This window comes from Megalops cyprinoides, chromosome 3 (assembly GCF_013368585.1).
Source record: "Megalops cyprinoides isolate fMegCyp1 chromosome 3, fMegCyp1.pri, whole genome shotgun sequence".
Lineage (NCBI taxonomy): Eukaryota > Metazoa > Chordata > Actinopteri > Elopiformes > Megalopidae > Megalops > Megalops cyprinoides.
The window spans coordinates 18,711,903-18,732,150 of NC_050585.1; the positions used below are offsets into that span (position 1 = coordinate 18,711,903).

The 20,248-nt window shown below is 46.0% G+C and overlaps 1 protein-coding gene across 1 annotated transcript; it reads left to right on the forward strand.

Annotated features, from left to right (window-relative positions):
* Positions 1-560: 560 nt before the first annotated feature.
* On the forward strand, positions 561-9,524 carry LOC118775420 (B-cell lymphoma/leukemia 11B-like). Its single transcript, XM_036525330.1, has 3 exons — positions 561-790; positions 3,119-3,454; positions 7,295-9,524. Exons 1-3 carry the CDS (start codon positions 739-741, stop codon positions 8,668-8,670), a joined length of 1,764 nt encoding a protein of 587 aa, XP_036381223.1. The 5' UTR covers positions 561-738; the 3' UTR covers positions 8,671-9,524.
* The last annotated feature ends 10,724 nt before the right edge of the window (positions 9,525-20,248 follow it).

Below are 20,248 nucleotides of genomic sequence, written 5' to 3' on the forward strand. Positions count from 1 at the left end.
TGAAAACAGACTGATCTTAGGACATTCTAATTCAACGTAATTTACAACAGCAAGGGAGAGCAAAAATAAATTTCAAGGAACTACCATAATGTGCTTGTGCCAGCCGCAAAAAGACGAGGGAGCCTTTTGTGGCCCCTAGCACATCATCATCTATTACAGACTCACAGTTTAAGACTATATAGGGAAATGCAGAATGTATAGAGAACACAACCACTCCTCATTAAAATGAACAACAAAGTCCAATCCAGAATCGTGTTAATCATCTCAATATAACTGTATAAATACAGACTTACTATCATACAGCGTCAGCATTATTCCCACGGCAGCCAATGTGAATAGTCAGTGTCACCGTATGTTTTCGATTGGCCCTTCATGATTTCGCTAGGTAAGTTAAATTGTCGCCCTCTAATAGCGAGAGAGACGAGGACTTTAAAGACTATGACAGTGATCGTATATTGGACAAGAGGCGGAGCCGAAGTCGGAGTCGGCAAAGGTTCATACATCTGCCTCCCCAGCCGTCTCTCCCTCGTCTACGCTTGCCACCTGAACTTGAACACAAACTGAAAGTGGACTCCATGACGGACGTGGAATTATCACAGTGGTTATGAAGTGCAGTTTCTCAGTTATCTCATATAAATAGACTTTGTTTTGTTTTTATTATTTTTTCAAATTTTATCTCTGGGTTGTGAAGGCTGGCCAAGCGGAATTTAAAACCTGTTGAACCAGAGTGAAAACAGGATGTCCAGACGCAAACTCGGTAGCCGACCGCAACACCTGAGCTCCATTCAAGGTAAGAATTTTGAATCAAATGTAAACACTTACAACAGGCTACATAATAACACTTACCTAAGCGTCGGTATACGTACACAAAGAACGGAAACCAGCACTATCGTTACTTTATTTCATTTCGTCAGCAAATAAAACCATAATTGAGCTTTGCAGACAGCTTTTTTGAGTCTGGTCGAGTTTACGTGTTGCTTCGTGTACAGGGACACCGAGGTGTAAGAGGACTTAAGAAAACATTAAATAAAAACGACAAAGAAACCTTTGGCTTAACTCCGTTTTACAAAGAGAGCAGTATCAACTCATAGCATGACCGGTTTTGCATCAGCTTGTTTCCCCGACCCCGGCAGTAATAAAAAGAATTATGTAGCCTATTTTAATTTCCATAAGGGCGCACGATAGGTTATGGTACTTCCTTGTTGAATCTTAGTACTAGCTTAATTACAGTAGCTAACCTCTTCGTCGTGCCTTTCCGTTCTGATTTGGCTTGTATTGCCTGATGTAACAGAACTGTGTCTGTGCAAATGTTCTCCCGTACAGTATCGCTCCTTTCTCCCTCGAACGGAAATTAGAGGCGCCTCTTCTGACCGCAGCCCTCCTCTCGTGGCGTGAACCGTTCACATAAAAGCAGACACAAACAGGAAAGTTAACATTTTTTTAATAACCACTTGTGGCATTTTTCCTGCTAAGCACTGCCTGTGCGTGTCCTTGAGTTGACGTGCCTGCCAGCGCAGGTGTACACCTCATGACATGTCCATGATTTAAAGAGTTATGACTTCCAATTTGCGCAAGTCTTGCTGCTGAGGAAGGCCTGCCATTCGCCAGGGGGTAAACCGGGAAATGTGACCTCGTTTTCTCCAAGTCTGTGCTTTTTTGAATCTGCACTATCACTCGATCATCGAGTTTTGCCTGGTGCGCATGAGGGTGTGTTTTCTGTTCGTCAGTCAGTCAGTGGTAGTTTCAGTCAGTCAGTCAGTGGTAGTTTCAGTCAGTCAGTCAGTGGTAGTTTAATGTATGTTGCAAAGTTTGCTGTATTTTGGTCAGTGCTTTTCGTGCGATTATGGCGTGATGTTTGGGTGTCTGTGGCAGCGTGACAGTGTCTGCACACGAGGCCTTGCGATTTAACAACTGTGAAGCCATAGAAAGCTCAATCTGTGCCTGAGAGAGGAAGCGGTCAGTGTTTGCTGACCAGACAGAGGCTTGCAGCTGATGAGGAGAGAGGAGCACAAAACTGGTGCTAGTGCAGCCAAGAAGGAGCGCTGCTATGTACAAAAGCTGTTAATGTGATGTCTTTACCCTAAAGTGATACCACAGTAAGGCAGTGTTGCATGCACCCCGTCAGCCTCTTTCTTTCTCTCTCTCACTCTCTCTTTCTTTCTTGCTGTCTCCCTTGAGGAATAACACATTTTCTCGCTACATTTGAATAGACAGAAATGCATACATTACAGGATGAGGTAGAGGATAAATTCAAGGTATATATATGTACACCAGATTCAGCCTCTCCACTGGGGAAGTTTTTTATACATTACTGTTTTTCAGCCTCTTGAAACTGGGAGAGTAAAGCCAATAACCCATTACCGGCAAGCAGAAAGAAATGGTAGCAGTCAGCTGTCAATTAACAATCCTGGAAAGCCTTCCCTTAAGTCAGGCAATGTTATTGGCTGTCTGTTTTGTTTCTGTCCTGTCATGTTGCCAGGGAAGTACCTGGTTGACTAGTCAAGGTGTGACTTGTCACAGAAAACCTGTCACTTTGGGGTTTTTGTGTGCGTGTGTGTACGTGTGTGTACGTGTATGTGCTTGCGTGTGCGTGCGTGCGTGTGCGTGCGTGCGTGTGCGTGCGTGCGACCTCGTGCGTGTGCGTGCGTGTGTGTGTGTGTGCGTGTCAGAGAGACCCATTTGTATTGTTTTGAAGTGACACTCCCCTTCCAGTGGTCGAACCAAGTAGTAGAATGACAGTAACTATATCTGCAAGTTTTGCCCAAGCTGTGTATGTTCGATTGGAGCCACAAATAAGAACCTTGTGTGGTATGCTGAGGTTTAATCCCCATTACACATGTACTGCTGTGACATCCTGCAGCGTTCATATTCGTTGTTTATCAGAATACGCCATGGACAATAACTCACTGCCACAGATATCGTTACTGCTCACATGATCCAGTAACTGTGTCTACAGGAGGAATCAGTGAAGCCTCATTTCAGTAAAATCTGAAGGCTTTAAGTGAGTTTAAGTCAGTCCCTGAGAATTTGAATCAAGAAACCTCATAATTATCAATAAATGGAAACATAGAGATTTGTTTTGTATGTTCTCAAACTTGTGCTCTCGCTCTGCTCACAGATGCCCCTCAGACCTGTGACTTCGCCACCTCGATGCTGCTGGAGGGAGCAGAACAGGTGGAGGGCGAGGCTCGTGACCTCCTCACCTGCGGGCAGTGTGGCCTCGCCTTCCCTCTGGCCCAAATCCTGGCATTCATCCAGCACAAGCAGGGGGACTGCAGTGGTCCTGGCTCCTCCCTCCAGGCCCAAACCCCCCCCTCTCCTGCTACCTGTGCATTAACACACGTCACCTCTTCAGCTAATGGGAGAACAGGGGCGGGGCATGTGGAGCTCAGGAGAATGATGGACAGAGGCTTCAGGGGGGAGCTGGATATGAAAACAGCAAGGCATGTAACAGGTGAGTCAGGTCCTTAATTGGTGTTTTTCTCCCTGAATCCAGTACTAACTTGTTAGACCTCACTTGTTGTGATTAAGCCACTGGTGCTAATTGAGTAGGAAGAAATGGAAGAAGGGTTTCCTGTTGCCCCAGGGGTATTCCACGCACCTGAGCTCACCTGTAGCCCCTCCACCTGGGCACTTTTCAAGCTCAGAGCATGACTGTCAGTGTGTGGATATGGCCTCCTCTGACCTGCTCAGTGCACAGCTCAGAGGGCCTGCTGCTTTCACCACAGGAAAGGTGCAGAATCTCTGTGTCAGCTGTATTTCACTCAGCTCCAGCTTCCTTCATTGGTTGATGCCTGCTACCCCTCAACGATGCACTGCAACTCGCTACGATTTCTAGGGCATGCAGAGCAAGTGTGAAGTCACGGCAGCTTGTCTTTGCGCTGCAAAGGGAAATAGATTCTCTCACTAACCAGCGGAGTCTGGCAGACAGTCTAGAGGCGTTTTCACACAATACCAGATTGGACCAGATGGCTGTTGTATTTAGCGACTGATCCGGTTTGATGGCTTCTTCTGTGGAGCAGTGAATCTGGCCACCAAGTGCAAAAGGGTGGTAAAACACAGGAAACAAGCTCTGGGTTTGTTTCTGGAAGTTTCTAGTTCAAAAGATCCTGCACATTGTCATCACTCCAGAGTGGGTTGTGCTGTGAGCAAAAACAAAGTAGTGATCTAGTCAGATTTCTGTATTTTTTTCCACTGTGCGCTAGCTAGCCACAGGGGATGTGGTCAAGTAGCATAACTAACTGTAGCTGGCTAAAGTTAGCTGTGTTGTCTGTATTTTTACTGTTTTTAATTTAGCCATGTCTAACGGGAGTGATTACATTTGCATAATGGAAACTACAGTGAGAAGTGAAATGGGGTTCAGCCAGGGAGAGGGAGTGAGGCTGCATTTCTGCAGGCCGACTGATACAGGAAGTGGGCCGGCTCGCCCTCCGCTCACCTTGTGAGGCGTTCTGGCACCAGGCCAGATGTGTGGGTGCACACCTGGCATAGTCAGCCGTCACTCACACCTGGAATGGTGAACCAGCCCGACAGGAACAGACCTGCTGTCCATTAGTGCTGAACAACAGCCCTGTCACGAGAACTGAGTGCATCTTAAAGCGCAGTAAAAAGTTAAGTGAGAAAAGCATACATGCGATCAATGTATACGAGCAAACTGCTTAGAGTGATCGTCACTCACACACATGCATGCTTGAGATGGCATACCCGTGTTGACACACACATAAGGTTTCACTTCCTTTCTTGGTGTAAAATTGTTCATCCACTAATGACAGACCCTTGCAGACCATCATGGTCTACTTCGGCCTGTCCACATCCTTAACTCCATCTCTCCGCTTCAGTCCTTCTGCGCCTCCCTCTCTTTCCACTCGGCGTGCGCTTACAAGAGCCTGCGTTTGTGGCCAAACCTGAATACAGTCATAATTAAATCTTGACAGAGGAGAATATCCTCGTGTTACAAAAGACATGTTATGTTCACCCCAAAGCCTTTTTATAATGCCAGTGAGTCCACAGTATGTATGTGTTTGAGTGAGATTAACTGGATGTGCCTTTCAGTGTGTGACCACTGTGTCTGTGCGTGTGTGTTTGTTCAGTGCTGAGTCAAGATGAAACAACAGTCATTCCATACCTAGTTGGGGGCCCCACCAAGGTGTGTCTGTGTCTGCTTGGGTGCGTGCGTGTGTGTGACTGCTGCCACATGAGGGTGGTCAGTTAAGCATACATTTATCCATGCAGCACTTAAAAATGTTGCACAAAATAGCAAGACTTATTATTGTACTGATTTATTCATTGATGCTAGTCATTGCCAAAATTGTGATTGCTGTAGCACGTGTTGACATATGTTCAGATGTGGCCTCTCGTTTTCTGTATGCTCGAGCAGATCTACTTTTGCTTTGTGAGTCGGTGTGGATAAAATGAATAAGGCAGCCGAACGTCAAAGTAAACATCTTTCTGCTGCGGTGTTTTGTGTTTATAACCTGGCATTAGTGATCTGTTAAGCCCATCCTAACTCACCCGCCGCTCCTCCCTTTCCTCCGTCTCACCTTCCCCCCTCTTTCCTGCTCCTCTAGTGTTTTCTTTCTCCGTCTGCTCTGTGGTCATTCTGTTTCAGAGGCAGAGCAGAGTCTGCACACAGCGGACAGGCAAGCGAGGTGAGAGCGGGCTGCTGCAGAAGGTGCCCGACTTTTGATGCTCAGATACTCATCGGCAGAAGCGTATTCACCACAGAGCTGTTTGCTCAAGCTGTGGGGAGAGATGGCTGTAGCGGCGGTTTGGCTGACAGGGTTTTTAACTTGTTGGAGGAAATCAGTTCAGAGCAGAGGCTTCTCTGATCTTGTTGTTTCTGTGTTTGCGTTAACTGGCTCATTTTATTTATGAGCCAAATTAGCAAGCAGTCACATATGTTTTCTGTACAAGCTCCAGGACGCAACATTTTGTCAGCAAAAATTACTATAGGTTGCTGGTTAGATGTAAGATCATCAGATAAGTACATCTGCTGCACACAAATTTCGCTCACATATTTATTTTTGCACATGTTTAAGCGGACTCGATGGCAATTCAGCGGAAATTTAAAAGAGGCTCCTCTCCGGGTTTGAGTTGCAATGTCTTCTGGGATATGGGAAAGAAGCCCACCTTCGGGGGAAGTGTGTGTAGGTGTGATCTGATGGAGGAGGAGTGACTGCTGAAGGGCTAGTAAGACTTCCTCTGATTATCGACTGCCCTCAAGGTGAACTGACAGCCACATAGATGGTGATCATTTTACCCTTAGCTCCTAGCATGAGAGGGAGTGCCCAGTGAAGTTACCAAGGCAACACTAAATGTCAACTGATAATTGTGGATAGTTTCATGCCAGGACAGAGAGACAAGGACCCCAGAGAGAGTAGTTCATGGTGTGGGGTAAAGGTGCTATGTGATGGGTGATGGGGTGATCTTGTTTGCCAGAAATATGTGACTTTGTGTGATGTGTAACTGTGATTTAATCAGAAAGAGCTCATTTATCAAGGAAACTTCCTGTTTTCTTTTTGCCTCCACTTAGCAAGTGAGAGATTTTCTGTGTTATTCCTTTTGTGGCAATCCGAAAGCAGACGATGGCAACATTTTAAAAATCCCTCCAGTTGAATTAAAATATGCATCCTCTTTTTCTTGCTTCTCTTTTTTTCTTCTTCTTCACCCTCTCCCACTTCCCCTTCTGGGCCATAAATACACTGCGGCACTTTGACTTCCCCACAACCTCCAGATGTTTTACACAAGTTAAAATACGTCCCTGTTACGCTCTGTGATGCAGTTGTAAGGCACTCTGTGATGACCTCATGTAGTGTTCCTCCGGCCTACTTGTGAAGTGACTCTTTAACTACATTGACAACAACAACTACAACTACAACAACTACATTGACATTTGAGAGCTGAATTTGAATTCAGCGTTGTCCACCATTTTGTCAACCGGTGTCTTATCACCGTCTCCAATATGAATTCACCTGAAAAATATCAGTTGGTAACTGAATGCTGTTTAAGAAAACTTGCTCTTAATTTTAATCTAGTTGAAATCTATTGAAATATTTTTTTCTAACACTTCCTTACCCAAGTATTATTCGGAATATGAGTGCAGGTACATTTCAAATTCGGTTTAATGGTCTGTGCTCATATATTTTTGATATGTAGATTTTTAAAATACTTTATACTTGATATTTTGTCACTGCATTTTGTTCAGTTTGGAGTAAAACTTTTAACATTATTGTACAATGATTTCCCTTACTGTATGTGGAAACCGTGTGCTGATTGGCTGATCTTTGTTTCACAGTGATGGAAGAGCCTAGCTGTTTCACCTGCCAGCTTTGTGCATGTGTGTATCCCAGTGCCTGGGCTCTCCTGCAGCATGCTCAGCTCACTCACGGCCTCAGCATCTACCAAGAGGAGGGCAGTGAGGGGCACCAGCCCAGCCCCCCTGCCACACCAGAACCCTGCCATCCAAACTCCACCCTGGCTTCCCTGGCTCTGTCCCACCTCAAACACTCTTCCTCCTCCTCATGCTCCCCAGAGCCCCAAAACTTCAGCTTCCCCCTGCACCTGCAGGAGCTGACCGAGGACAATGATGCCGTCTCCGCCCCCTCCCCTCCCACGGCCGCTCCCGCCCCCCCGGCAGCGTCCCGCCAGGCGGGGTACAGCTGTGAGCTGTGCGGCGAGTTCCTGCAGTCGCTGGGCAGCCTGGCGGCGCACCGCCTCACGCACGCGGGCGAGCGCCCATACTGCTGTGGGCTGTGCGGCAAAGCTTTCGCCAAGAGCAGCCAGCTCACCAGCCACATGAACTCCCACTGGCGGAGCCAGGCGTGGCCGAGGCCGGGGGGCGAGGACGAAGAGGAGGAGCTGGTGCTCAAGGCCCAGCTCTTCCAGGAGATGCCGGTCGGCAAGCAGGCAAACGTGGAGATCCCACTGTCTTCCCGCCGCCCCGCGTCCAGGCAAGCCCCAGGACGCAGGAAGGGCCTGCTCGGCCTTTTCCAGCCGCAGGGTAAGGGTGGGGAGGGGGAGGCGGCCGAGGAGCCCTCCTCCTGCAGCAGCCCCTTCGAAGGCTCCCTGGAGAGCGAGGAGATGACGGGCAGCGGGGAGAGCGGCACGGGCAGCGGGGAGAGCGGCATCGCCAGCGGGGACTGCACCCCCAAGTGGCAGGAGAGGGAAGAGCGGCTGAGCGAGAGAGAGGCGGAGAGGGAGTGGCAGCAGGAGGCGGCGCTGAGAGGAGGAGGAGGAGGAGGGGGTGGGGCCAGGGTGAAGAGGGAGGAGGCCTGCGAGTTCTGCGGCAAGCACTTCCGCAACAGCAGCAACCTGACGGTGCACCGCCGCAGCCACACGGGCGAGCGGCCCTACCGCTGCGGCCTGTGCAGCTACGCCTGCGCCCAGAGCAGCAAGCTGACGCGCCACATGAAGACGCACGGCGCCCGTGGGGCCCGCGCCCCTTTCCTCTGCCGGCTCTGCCATGTGCCCTTCACCGTCTACACCACCCTGGAGAAGCACCTGAAGAAGACTCATGGCGTCAGCCCCGCCCACACCCACGCCGCCTCCCGGGACCGAGCCGGTGTGCACGTGCGCCCCGCCGCCAAGGCCGACGGCCACGTCACGCAGGCCGGCATCGCCGACCCCTGCCAGGAGTCCAGCGGAACGGCCTCTGAGGGAAGCAGCCATTAGGAGAGGTGCAGTCTGGGTGAATGGAAGGAGGAGGGACTGCTCTCAGGCGTTTGCATCGGGCCAACAGGTGGAGAGGCTGCTGGTTTATTCCAGGGAGAAGGCTTGTTTGTACATGCCTGCTGTGCAGATATTACCCCAGTCCTGGGGGCCAAAGTAGCTTTTCTCTGCTCTGACAGCAGTAATTTGAAGAAACTCCAGGAGCAAAGCCTCCCTGGAGAGCACGTTAAGACCTCTGGCCATTAAAAATCATCTGAAATTCTTTGGTAAAACACACTGTGAATCAGATGCTGAAGCAAAAAGCCAAAACTGTAATGTCAGTCAACATGGCAATATATTTTTCAGTCTGCAGGTAAAGTTTACAGGTATTTCCCACTGGACTTTATTCAGCTTCCGTGCCACCTAAGTCTTTCCTCTGAGTTTTTCTTTATTTGGAGCTACTGTATCCTTTTCTTATATGCAGAAAGATTGCTGTGTTCAGGGACACTGGAAACATGATTTTGTTTTACATTCACTTCAATTGCATTTGGCTAATTTTTTGACCCGTTTTGTACTTGATACCTGCCAGTAATGTTTGTTTCTCTGCGTGTGCACGATCAGGGTGGGAGAGGGAAGGGAACAGGCTAGGCAGAAAGAGGCTTTCTCAGGGACCATTCTACCAGTAACATCTGATTAGCCTACACAGCCTGTATCCAAGCCATAAACAGAATTCTCAGACACACTGTTCAGCTGAGAGGGATACAGGGTTAGCACGTTGCAGCACAGCCCATTTACACCAATCACTTTGATGTGAGAGAGATATTTATTTGCCCCTTGCACACTCATTTGACACTAATGTTGAGTCATATGGTGTATTTCAGGCCAATCAGATATGAATGTGTTGAACAACTGTGCAATTAAAAAAGTATCACTTGTCTTTTTTTTTGCTTATATATGGGAGTTGTTTTTGTTTTATTGCCTTTTTTGTTTTATGTTTTTTGCATTATTATTTGTACAGTCACGGAGTGAAACTTGCTTTGGTCATATTTTGAAATATGTTTGTGAGGTGACTTTGAATGTGTGTGAAAGGTTTACTGATGAAGCATTTGGACTTCATGGACAACTCCAACATAACTAATAATAATAATAATAATAATCTTAGTAATAATGATGATGTTGGTGGTGTTATGAACACAACTGCTGTAACCCATCTGTCCTTGTTCCATTAGCTGAAGCCTTTCTGTTTACTGTTGTGGAGATGATTGCAATGGACACAATAACAGAGTTAAAGGATGTATGCTGCTGTGTTGTGTGCTTGTAGCCCCCTTTGTCCTGAGGCTTATTCATAAAACCTGCCAGCTGCCATTGTTATTGTAGTTCTGCATTCTTAATGTCATCACAATGCCACAGAATTTTACGTTGGTCTGCGTGACAATGACAAATAGTTTCTTTAAAGGTGGAGAATAACAGGTAAGGAAACACTTTTTTTTTTCCTGTAGCCTAACAGCAACACCATTTTGTCATGGCCTTCTCTCATGTGAAGACAAGTACACGTCACTGCATCCACTGTTAAAATTGACTTGCATCTGTCTAGTTGTCGCACTCTGCAGCGTAGCACAGTACAGCACAGGCCAGCAGAGCACACACACACTTCCCAATTAAGGTCAAATAGGATCAACACCTCATAATGCTTCTGCTGTTCTTGCCCACCCCCCCCACCCCCCCACCCCCCCCCCCGGTAATACACACACCCTGAAACTGAGACACATGTTAGACAAACACCCGCTGGCAGATCAGGGGCGGGTTTGATTCCCAGCAGAACTGGAAAAACTAGCCTCCCTTTCTCGCTCTCTCATCCCGCTCACCTCTGTTCCTCATAACTCTCCTAAGGCCAATCCATTACTGGACTCTGGTATGATTGGGATGCAGCCGTTATGCTGTGGCACGGAGACACTTGTGGATTTCCCACAGTTCAGTGTGGATTGTATTTCTGGTTAACGCCAGAAGGAGACGGGTATAGTTCAACTTTCTTTCCCGTGCCACCTCCACCTTCCTGACCCCTGAACATCCTCTTTGACAATGTTAGAATCTCAGGTCATGGTTTTTCCATTATGAACAACAGCATGTAAACATGAGAAGTTGCACTACAACTAAATGTTTGTGTTTTAAATATGTAAGTGGGTTTGTGTTGCCTGGTAGAAGCTAAAGAGGATTAATATGTATTGCATGTATTTTTTAAATTCTCTGTAACATGGAATTTTACTAATGGGTGCCTGAATTAATTATGACATTTATTATTCCATGAATGAAGTATAGAAAGTATTTAGTGGTTTCACATGAATCAAGTGTTTTAAAATCTCCCATTTCAGCCATTGGTTCAAGTATCATATGTCATTTAGGGATAATGGCAAACGTTCCATGAATTTGGGTTTTGACAGTATATTGACAAAGAGTTTTGCAAACTGCAGAGGAAGATGAGACCATCATTTACAATTACAAGATTTTTCTGTACTTTTGGAGCCTGCCATCTACTGGCAGGTCTGTGGTATTGACAAGATTGGCAGTTCAATTCCTCCCGTCTCTGACACCTGTGTATTTCCTGTTTATGTTATTGGTCTCTCATACAGGCTAACCTCATTCTCACACATACTGAGCAGAATATTTCTCTCACCCTTATACTCTACCCAGATGAGATATTTTTCTGCATCCTTCACACAAACAGACATGCCAGGTGTTTTTCTTTCTCACGCACACACAGGCCACATCTTGTACTCTCTCGTTCTCACTGTCTCTCACATTTAAAACATATTACCCCCCCCCCCCCCACCCCCAAAAAGGTATAAAATGGTGGAGTTGATAATGATACTTTCAGTTTAATAACAAGAAAAGGCCCTTTGGCCCATCTAGACTCATCATTCTATCCATAGTCTTGAGTGCAGAGCCTGGTATTGGACCCTGTGTGAGAGGCTGTGAAAGGTGCGAGGAAAGAAAAGAGCTGCTGAAACAGAGGTGAAAAGCGAGCGGGTGAGATAGTGTGCCGACACAGGGCTGACTGAGAGATCAAATCGGTTTCAACAAGTACAGGTGAAAGTCTGTGTACAAGGTCACAGATGCATTTAACATGCTATAAACAGTATAAATGTTCTAGAACATCATTGTGCTATTCTGTTTTTTAGCTATGCCTTCAGCCCCCTTAGTCCCTACTCCTGTGAGTGGTGTCAAGGTGTTTGGGACAACAAAATGTCCAAGAAAGTTTTTTGATTTCTTTTTTTTTTCTGGTTGTGCTTCAGCATATTCTGTCCTCATTATGGGTAATGATCAGATTATTATAGCAATCAGACTGTAATTACTACCAATCTACCAGTCAGTCTTCTTTCTTTCTTCATGTCTCTCTCAACACCTCTCTTTCCTTTTCTGTTCTTATCCCTATGTTCCTCCTTCCTCCTCTTCCTTCCCGCCTCTCATCTTTCTGTAAACTAAGCTTTTCTCTCTTTTCTTGCTGTTGGTTTGTCCTCCTCTCTCTGTCTTTCATTGTGAGCAGTGTCACAAAGCCTAGTTTGATTTAGGTGCAATGTTTAGTGTGAAACAAGCCTTTTAAAGCATGTCGCTACTTCCTGACCCTTTCTACCTCCATCGTTCTTCCTCCCACGCTCTCCCTCCCATCCTCCCTGTTGCTCCACTCCTCCTTTCCCTCACATCCTCCTCTTCCTCAGCAAAAGTATGACCTGAGTCTCAGATTTTTCTCCTCAGCGGTCAGGACCTGCAGGGTATGTAGTGTTGTAGTGGAGGATGCATCAGGACCCATGGATGCTACAGAGAGATTCACTCATATTCACCGAAGCAGGAATTATATGTCGTGTGTATATGCACACACAAACACAGTTACAAAGGATACATTGAAATTTCATTGTTTTATTTGAAAACACAGAAACTCAAAATTAATTAAGGTGACATTGGTTTTATGTTAGAAAATATTTTTAAGAAAAATAAAACTTGAAACAGCTGTGTGGACTCAACCCCTACACTCTGGAAGCTCCAAGTTTACACAAATGAAAAATTGCCTAATGAGGACACAGCTGCCTTACCATTGGCCTCTATCTGTGAACCATTAAAGTAACTGTCATATTTTCTGGATGTTTCAGAATCTTTGGTCAGGCTGAGAATCTGAGGGAAAGGTGTAAAAATAGCTAAACAGAATTCTACAGAGTTTGAGATAAAATAATACAAATGCATAAATTAAAAAAGGGTGAAAAATTATATAAAAGTGTTTGGATATCCCAATGAGCACCGTTAGATCAATATCAATATCAATAAATATGAAATGGAAGCTGCATCACACCATTCTGTCCTCAAAACGGCATCCAAGCAAGGAGATGTGTGAGAGAAGCCAGAGAGACCAACAGTCACTGGAGGAAAAACAAGAGTTCATTGACTCAGAGTGGAGCAAAAGTGTACCAGTCTACAACATCAAGAGCTGAGCATAAAACTGGCCTGTATGGGAGGGTGACAAGAAAGAAGCCATTACTGAAAAAGAAGCATCTCAAAGCATGTCTGCAGTTTGCCAGAAAGCATGAGTGAATCAGCTAAGATGTGGGCAAATGTTTTGTGGTCAGATGAGACCAAGACAGAGCTTTTTGGCTAAAGTAAAAGTGCTGTATGTGGTGCTAACCTAACACTGCCCATGCCTCAAGAAACACCATCCCTACAGTGGTGAATGGTGGTGGAAGCATCACGCTGTGGGGATGCTTTTCATCAGCAGGGACTTGGCATGTTGTTCAAGTTGAAGGAAGAACAGATAGAGCAAAATACAGTGAAATTTGGAAAAATAACCTGATAAAAAAACTGAAGTTTGGGAGAGTTTTCATTTCAATATGACAATGATCCCAAGCACAAAGCCATAACAACACTGGAGTGGCTCAGGAGCAAAAAGGTGAATGTCGTACAGTGGCCCAGTCAGCAAGTTTTGATCTCGATCCTGTAAAAATCTGTGGGACTATTTAAAATTGCAGTCCATAAGAGCCATCCAACCAATGTGAACAACCTGGGGCAGATCTGCCAAGAATGGGTTAACATCACTCCCAAACTGTGTGCAAAGCTGATAGATACCACAAAACATTACATGCCAGTAAATATTCAATACCCTTATTTCCCAGTAGATGGCAGAAGAGTGTTGTTTCTCTCTCCAGAGTTAAAATGGAATCTCAAGCTCAAGCTCAAGCTCAAGATAAGGTGGTTTAGTAGGGCTTTTATTCTTTAACTGTTTCCTTTTTCCCCCATATATAATCATTTTCGAACTATAACTAATGACATTAAGTCATATTGTTAGTATCAAGTAAAGAAGAGTTTTACCTCAAAACGTGTGATGCACGGGGTGGTAAAGGTTCCAAGAGCATTGGTTGAAGACGTGGTGCATAAAATTATTTTTTGTGTGTCCATTAGACAAACGTTGAATACAACGGTGATTTATGTAAATAGGGAAAAATATTGTAAAAAGTGAACTCTTCAACCTACTTTGGAAATAAGGCTACAAAATACCGTCACCTTTTTGCATGCACGTTTTAATTTTAAATACAAATGAGAAAAAAAAATGCCATGTTTCAGCAGACATATGGACTTCTGTAAGACATTGAAAGTTATGTTGCAGTTCCTTCTTTGTTGGAGTTGGAAATGATTTTTTCATTTTTGCAAAATGAGAGACAAATGGGCATCTGTGGATTTTTTCAACTAATGGCTGAACAGACATTTTGTTTAATCTCACTCTCCTTCTCTCCTTCTCTCCCTCCCTCTCCCTTCCTAATTATGGAAGGGGCACAGTGTGCAGCCAAGCAGACTGTAATATTTGACACATGGGCACTATCGCATATCTCTCGTCTAGTATCCCTCTTCCCTCCAACCCCTCTCATTCCTTTCTTTCCCTCTTTCACCCCTTCCCTTTCTCCTCCCAGTCATATACCCTATGCTTCCCCTCACTCCATCCCTGCCTTTTTCTCCTAGGGTGACATTGTGACAGCAGCGGTCCCGTTCCGTGGGCCTAGAGGTGTCTCCGTGCCTTTGTGTCGTTACCAAACTACGTGTGTCCTTTGGCAAGGCTCCGATCTAATGGCTGTACCCTGCCGTCCACAGTGAAAATGATTTCGCTTACTCGTGAACATAAATCTAGAGAGAACGCAGTGCCATTCTCTCCAGCCTTTTTATGAATCACGGAGTGGAACAGAGGTGAAGGAACATGGCATTAACACTTGAACTCATTCCCAATCTCCATCAATCTCTCTTACTATCGCTCCCTCAGTCCTTCTGTCCAGTCTCCTGTTTGTCTCTGCACTGATGTAATCCCAACATGCAAATATGAAAGATTTTGAATTCCCACGGTTGCCAGTAGCATTGCTTACTGATGTTAGTAAATGCTGCGGTAAACCTCTGGGTTTTCTTTTAGATTGTGTGATGAATTCAGGTCATTAAGCAATGCCACAGGCTCAAGGGCTTTACACCAGTGATGGAGGGTTTCCAGTCTGATTACCCCAGGAAATCACAAACAATACATCAGGCGACACCTATCCACACTATCCAGAATCATGCATCGTGTGCCATTAACCAAAGGTGACTCTGAGGTCTATTACACACAAGGTATCCAAGATGCTATTCTGTTCTGGTGGTTAACGTTTCTAATATTCCTGTGTCACAATGAAGGAGGCAATCTTGATGTACACATGTATGGACATCCTGCAACAATGGCATAACGATGTCACAGACTTACAAACCATAATAAATAAATCTTACATCTTTTGGAAAATCTAGGTGCTTCTGGTGAAAAGCACAAAGAAACTGTTCCCCATAACCTAATTGACTCCGCTCCCAGGCCACACCCTGGTGTGTCTCTCCTGCACTAACACCTCCATAACTTGCAGTCTCACATCTCTCCACTGGATACTAGCTGCTGCCCCTTGTCTACCTAGGTGCTGCCACATTTGGGCACACCAAACCGCCCCCCTAATGTACAGTCTCATATCTTTCCAGTGGATACTAGCTGCTGCCAGTGCCCCTGATAATGCCAAATGTTGTCACGGTAGGCCATGAACCACTCCATCCCCCAACTTACAGTCTCATCTCTCCCCATTTTTCATTCATCATTATGATCAAAGAACTCAATACTGTGCAAAAAAAATGAAAAAATCACAGGGGTGGCATTCATTTATCATTTAAAGGTATGGCCAAACTGCATTAGTTATTATGATTAGAGGTACGATGTCAGTATATTTTTCTATGAAATTATGATCACTCATACATATGTACATGTGGGTGCTTATTTTGTCAATCCTGGTAAGCTTTTTGAAACATGACATTTTCAGCATATTTTAAAAATATAAGAACATCTTAAGTTTTCTTTACATCATTTAAGCTGCCACTATCCAGTGACTATCTTCATTTACCAAAAGTACACAGTGTGATCAACTGCTCTGAAATCATGACAAAACTTTATAGGTCAAAACTAAATACATCATGGGAAAAAAGGTAAAGAGGTATAATTACTACCCATCTTTTGAAATAACAAATTACACTTGTGATGACTGACCCTCTGTGCCCACCTCTGCTAAAAAAAAAAAATGAAAAATAGTTTGCGTTTGGAAAAAGTCCTATTATTCCTTTTAAGACGTCACGCACACACTCCCAACAGCATGCATGCACATATCACAAATACACACGCGCACATCGTCTTCAGTAACAACCAGCACACACACACACACACACACACACACACACACATACGCACGTAGAGTGTCACCCACCCTCTGTTGCTCACGGACACTTTCAGTCACACACACACATGCACACTCATTCCCATGCTGCATGCACACGGCCCTGCTGGGAGTGTGAGAATGGCTTCTCGCCAGCCCTTCGCCAGCGCTGCACGCACCGGCGCTATTCTTATCGCGCTGACGCCACGCACGGCGTCACCACGCCGCCCCCCTCCTCCGCCACGCTCCCTCCCTCCCTCTTTTGCTCTTGCGCTCTCTGGAGTAACATTCTCCACCTCACACCGTCTCCCTCTTTCTCTCCCTCTTACACATATGCTAATGCTTCCACTTCTGGCACAGTTATTTATAGAGCCCATTTCCTCAGATATATATATATTTATCTTTTCTTGATAGTAAACACGTTGCCCATGGTGACGGCACAGCCATCTCTGGGGGTCAGACAGGTGTGTGACTTGCTGATTCCTCTTCAGGACACAAAGTAGAGGGGCGAGGGGTGGATGTGTGATTTCTCTACAGGTCACACAGTAAAGGTGGAATATGTGTGACTCCTCTTTACGACACTAAGTAAATGGATGAATATGTGAAACTCCTCTACAGGACAGTCGGTAAAGGGGGAGAACTGATTTCTGCAAAGGTCTAGAGTGGTGGTGCAGGCGGATGTGTGCGAGTGCACTTCAAGTTGTAGGATGTCACAGACGACTATGTGAGTCCTCTTCAGGCTGGGGGGGGTCACGGTGGGGGGATTAGAGGCGAGTGTGAGGCTGACAGGGTTAAATGTGCGCTTGTGTGACTCCTCTTCAGGCTGAAGGGGGGCCAGTGTGTGACTCCTCTTGTGGACACACGGTGTGGGGGAGAAGCCCCAGATGTTAGTGACTCTTGCCTTTGGTGTTTCTGTGCTCTCCCTCTGTTAATTAATCACAGCTCACGCAACCTAAACGCATGACAGAGTCGCTCCTGCAAATGCCCATGGAATGACACGTAAACTGCACATCAGACCTGACACGCACGTTGCATATTTCACATCTGTAAATCTCCATGTCTCAATATTCAAATTACACCGTCCACTTGCCCTTGAATCTGTCCCTCCTATATCCCCTTAGTCCTCTGCTTCTCCAAGATCATGTCTCTCCCTCAGCAGCTCCACCCCTCCCATCTTCCTAAATCCCGCTCCATCCCTCTGTCATCTCTTCGTCTCTCTCTTTTTCCATCTTCCTCTCTCCCTCCATTTTTCTCCATCCCTCACCCCTCCCATCTCCTGGCCTCCCGCCCTACCCCTTCTCCTTTCCCTCCATCTGTCTCTCCCTCATCCCCCCCCATCCACCAAAATCCCTCTCCTCCGCTCTGTCATTCTCCTTGCTTACCCTTGCTCCTCTCCCTCCCTCCCCTCTCTGGACAGAGTGCTATGACACACTCCGCGTGGCTGCTCGAGGCCCAGCTGGCGTTTGCACGCTGTAGTAGCGGGGGCAGGCACAGGAATAGTAGCGAAGTTGTAGAGTAAGACGGGGGCGGACCTGCAAGCACCGTGGGGGGGCTGCCAGTCGTCAGGCAGCCCCATGGACCCGGGTGGGAGCTGCACGAGGATCCTGCAAAGATATTTAATTAGCCCCGGCTGGTGAGCGATGCTGTTAAGCGCCATGCTAATCAGGTGTTGTCCTGAGCGTGAATTTAAAGAAGCGCTAGCAGTGTGTCCTCCACAGCTGATCCTCCTGAAAGAGTACTGTCTGCTTTTGGGTAAAGCGCAAAAAGAGATGCTTCTGCACAGCTTTGTCCATTTTAGGGAATTTTTCTGGCACGGTGTGTCAAACTCAGTCTTACCTTTTATGTTGTATTAATGTCTGTCTGTTTTCTAATGTAATTTTTTATACTCAAACAATGTAGAGGTTTTGGTTGTAATACCTGGTTTACATATTTTCCATATTTTTCAGCTTTGATAGGAAAAGTTCTGTAGATGTTGAGGAGTGTACACTTAACATTTGTGTATGTATTTGCTTAGCAGCTATATTTGACTTATCTATTTATATTCATAGTGAGCCACATCCACAAATACATTACATTACATTACATGCATTTAGCAGACAATCCTTTCCAGAGCAACTTCCATGACAATAGAACATAAGTGTAACCATTCAATTTAAACGAGCAACAGTGTCAGACCAGGCTCACTACATTCCTAGACCAGTGAGTGTGAGCATAACATTATTCAAGCCCTACCACAAATTAACATGTGCACTGACAACAGTCCCTACAACACAAATTGTAATACGTCGCAATACTACACATAAAACTGGCTTAAAATGCAAGAAGTAGTGTTAGGGGGTGGGGTTAGAAGTGAAACCGACATGCAATCTAAATGGGTCTTCAGTCTGTCGGGAGATGGCCAGTGATTCCGCTGACCTAACCTCCATGGGGAGTTCATTCCACCACTGAGGGACCGGTGCAGACAGGGATCATATCTGAGACGGGTGACCCTGTCAGTTCAGGACAGTCAGTTGCCCTGTGGAGTCAGAGTGCAGCGATCTTGAGGGAACATAGGGTTTGAATAGCTGTCGTAAGTATGCGGGGTTGTCCCATTCACTGTCCTGTATGCCAGCACCAAGCTTTTGAACTTGATGCAAGCGATAACAAGAAGCCAGTGAAATGAGATGAGGAGGGGAGTAACTTGACTATGTTTAGTAAATACATAGTATATACCCAAGAATCTAAACTGCAACATCCGTACTACTACAATAAGATGAGGTAAGGTAGTTCATATTCACTGTTCAAGACTGACCTACAGCAGCGGCTGCTGCTTTTCCATTACAGGAACGATGCTTTTTCTCTCTCACTTTCTAATGTCCATTTGAAACACTGTCACCCAGGGTGGTTTCCATCTATACACAATCACTTCTACAGCAATGCTAAATGCAACAGCGGTGTCCCACCTCGGATCAGACCCACAAAGCTCTAGCTCCACTTCTGATGCTGATCTGTGAACACTACTCCACAGCGGCGCACCGCTGGATGTAACTGACCTTGCATTCCAAGCTCTTATTTTAAGTCTCCCTCTGCATTTTCAATCCAACACCTCCACAAAAAACTGGAAACAAACAGGGGGTAGAGGCCACAGTGCTGGTGCTGGTGATGGCGCTGCTGCTGATGATGATGATGATGATGCCACTGACGACGATGCCGTGAATAACAACGATGCTGACGAGGGCAGCAGAGAGGCGGTGAGGGGAAAACTGGGAAAAAAAAGAGAGAAAAGGCCGATCCTATTCATCTTACCTGACGTGTTCAGTGACTTCGTCTGTCCCCCCTCTCCCACACGCGCTCTCGGGCTCCTTAATCCTCTCCCCCCCTAAATATAGTTGTATACATAGTCATTATATAACCCGGAGAGGGAGAGAACGAGAGACAGAGGAGAGGAAGAGAGCGAATGAATCAGCTTGACATTCTCCCCCTCTCTCCCTCTCCCTCTCTCTCTTTCACACACAGATTTTCTCCCTATGTGGCAGCGGGCCCATAGAAAGTAGGCTACGTTTGACGTGCTTGAGGTTACTGCCGTCTGAGTCACGACATGCTTCAGAATACGATCCCACCCATTCACACCCATGGATTACATTAACCTTGCGTTTCTGGATTTGGGAGACGGACACGGATTTGATGTTCTGGTTTTATGTGCTGCCGTTGTTGTTGTCGGTGGGGTGTTTTTTTTTGTCCCTCACAGGCACCAGAGAAGGAACAATGCAAGGATTAGTGAGAACGACGCATGAGAGAGAGGGAAAAAAAGGAAAAGACTGGAGGAACACTTTCGTTTCAATAATGACGATAATGATTTGAGTCGAGTTAGCGCTGCCAGGCTAGGGGGC

Coding starts and splice junctions, on each gene's coding strand:
- LOC118775420 (XM_036525330.1), top strand. CDS start 739: ATGTCCAGACGCAAACTCGGTAGCCGACCGCAACACCTGAGCTCCATT. Junction 791..3,118: donor ACACCTGAGCTCCATTCAAG/GTAAGAATTTTG, acceptor CTCTGCTCACAG/ATGCCCCTCAGACCTGTGAC. Junction 3,455..7,294: donor AACAGCAAGGCATGTAACAG/GTGAGTCAGGTC, acceptor TTTGTTTCACAG/TGATGGAAGAGCCTAGCTGT.